This window comes from Eimeria maxima, genomic scaffold (assembly GCF_000499605.1).
Source record: "Eimeria maxima Weybridge genomic scaffold, Emw_scaff1542, whole genome shotgun sequence".
NCBI classification, from domain to species: domain Eukaryota; phylum Apicomplexa; class Conoidasida; order Eucoccidiorida; family Eimeriidae; genus Eimeria; species Eimeria maxima.
The window spans coordinates 6,452-7,960 of record NW_013564484.1 but is presented as its reverse complement, the minus strand read 5'-3'; the positions used below and the strand labels follow the sequence as shown (position 1 = coordinate 7,960).

Here is a 1,509-nt window from a genome sequence, read left to right as displayed (position 1 = left end):
CAGGATCTAGCTCCGGGTAAGTCCCAGATGAAAGCTCTGTGCTGCCTTCTTCATCTGAAGCACGCCATGCAGCAGCCTGTGGCAGCAACGTTGCAACCTGATGAGGCAAACCAACCGAATTTGAGGCAACAACAGGAGGTTGGGTACCCGCAAAAGCCTGGAGGGCTGCTGAATCGGACTGTAAAATCGGCAAGGCAACCTGCGGTGGCCAATCGAAAGGTGTGGGATCCCCCAAAGGCGGGGGGACGGAAGGGAGAGGTTGAGAATCTTCGCCAAGAGGTCCTGTGGGCGCAGCCATAGGGTCAGAAGGGAGACCTGCAGGCTGAGTATCTGAAGCTGTGATACCGGACTGTAAATGAAGGTTGCTTGGGGAATCAAGTTGTGGGCCTGGCATGTGGAATGTTCTCGCCGGACGGCGGTGCTGATAAGGGATTACAGGGCTCGCAGGGTATGTAGTCAGGGGAGGCATGCTTTCGCGGCCTGCTGGTTGGGTTTGTCGCATTGCGCGCTCAAACGCCAGAGGTTCCAGCTCCAAGTCGAAGGCTATCCTTGCCACCTGCTCAGCGGCGTCCATCGGACCATCTGGGTTGGTGCTTTGGGGCACAGGTGGCGCGAGGTCCTCCTGCATTTCTGCACACACTTCTATTAGCTGGGATAAAGTGTCGTCTTCTTCAGTGCTTCCCTTGCTGCTCGACAGCCTGCGAATCCAAGTTCCTGGGGCTGCCTCTGTGGAGGCAGACGTGGAGGTTCTGCAAATTGTCCTCAGCACTGACACGATAAGAGCCGGAATTAGTGAGAAAAGCAAAACCCTGCGGAATCTACTGCGGGGCCCCGCTGCCAATAGTTGTCCTCCTACTAAGTAACTGTGCCTCCGGTAGTCCTCGCCTGGCACACCAGCAGCACCTTCTGCAGCGTGCTCCCATATGCGATGACTCGGTATTTGTGTCGATGCAGACCGCGGAATGTCTGAAGGCTCATGTTCTTGTGTCTGGCGACCCTCACAAAGAACGGTAGACTCCATCTTCTCGAGCTACCGTTCACTGCACTGAAAATATACAGCATCCTGTGCTCCTGCGAAGTCTGCACTTGAACTGCAGTATGGCAGGTGACCATTGCCAGCACGTCGCATGAGGAAAAGAAGTTCACGGTTACAACTCACGATGCACGTCCTTACCAAAACTCTATATCTTCGTAAAAGTGGAATATTAAATTCTTTAGGTAGGATGACTAGAAGGAGAGGGAGATTGAACTTCCTTATCTCTCCGTCCGCCTACGATATGCTGGTTACATCGCGGAAGAGCCGGTCACGACAAACAGAAGTACGCAGGAGTGACACTGATGACTCTCCTCCGTTTCCACACATAACCTTATTTACAAGCAGGTTTGGCTACGTTATACTTTTATGCAGTTCCGGTTCTCGCCTGCATGCATCATTTTGGGGAGCGATGCGTGGCTTCGCTGCACCTGGCAAAAGCAATAATGGGAGCAGGTTCCCCCTACTGAGCGCAA

At 53.6% G+C, this 1,509-nt stretch overlaps 1 protein-coding gene across 1 annotated transcript; it reads right to left on the bottom strand.

The window, feature by feature from the left end:
- On the bottom strand, positions 1-1,021 carry EMWEY_00053620 (hypothetical protein; the record flags this gene model as incomplete). Its single annotated transcript, XM_013480042.1, has 1 exon — positions 1-1,021. A coding segment is annotated over one exon (1,021 nt), but the record flags the coding sequence as incomplete, so codon positions are not given.
- Positions 1,022-1,509: the final 488 nt, after the last annotated feature.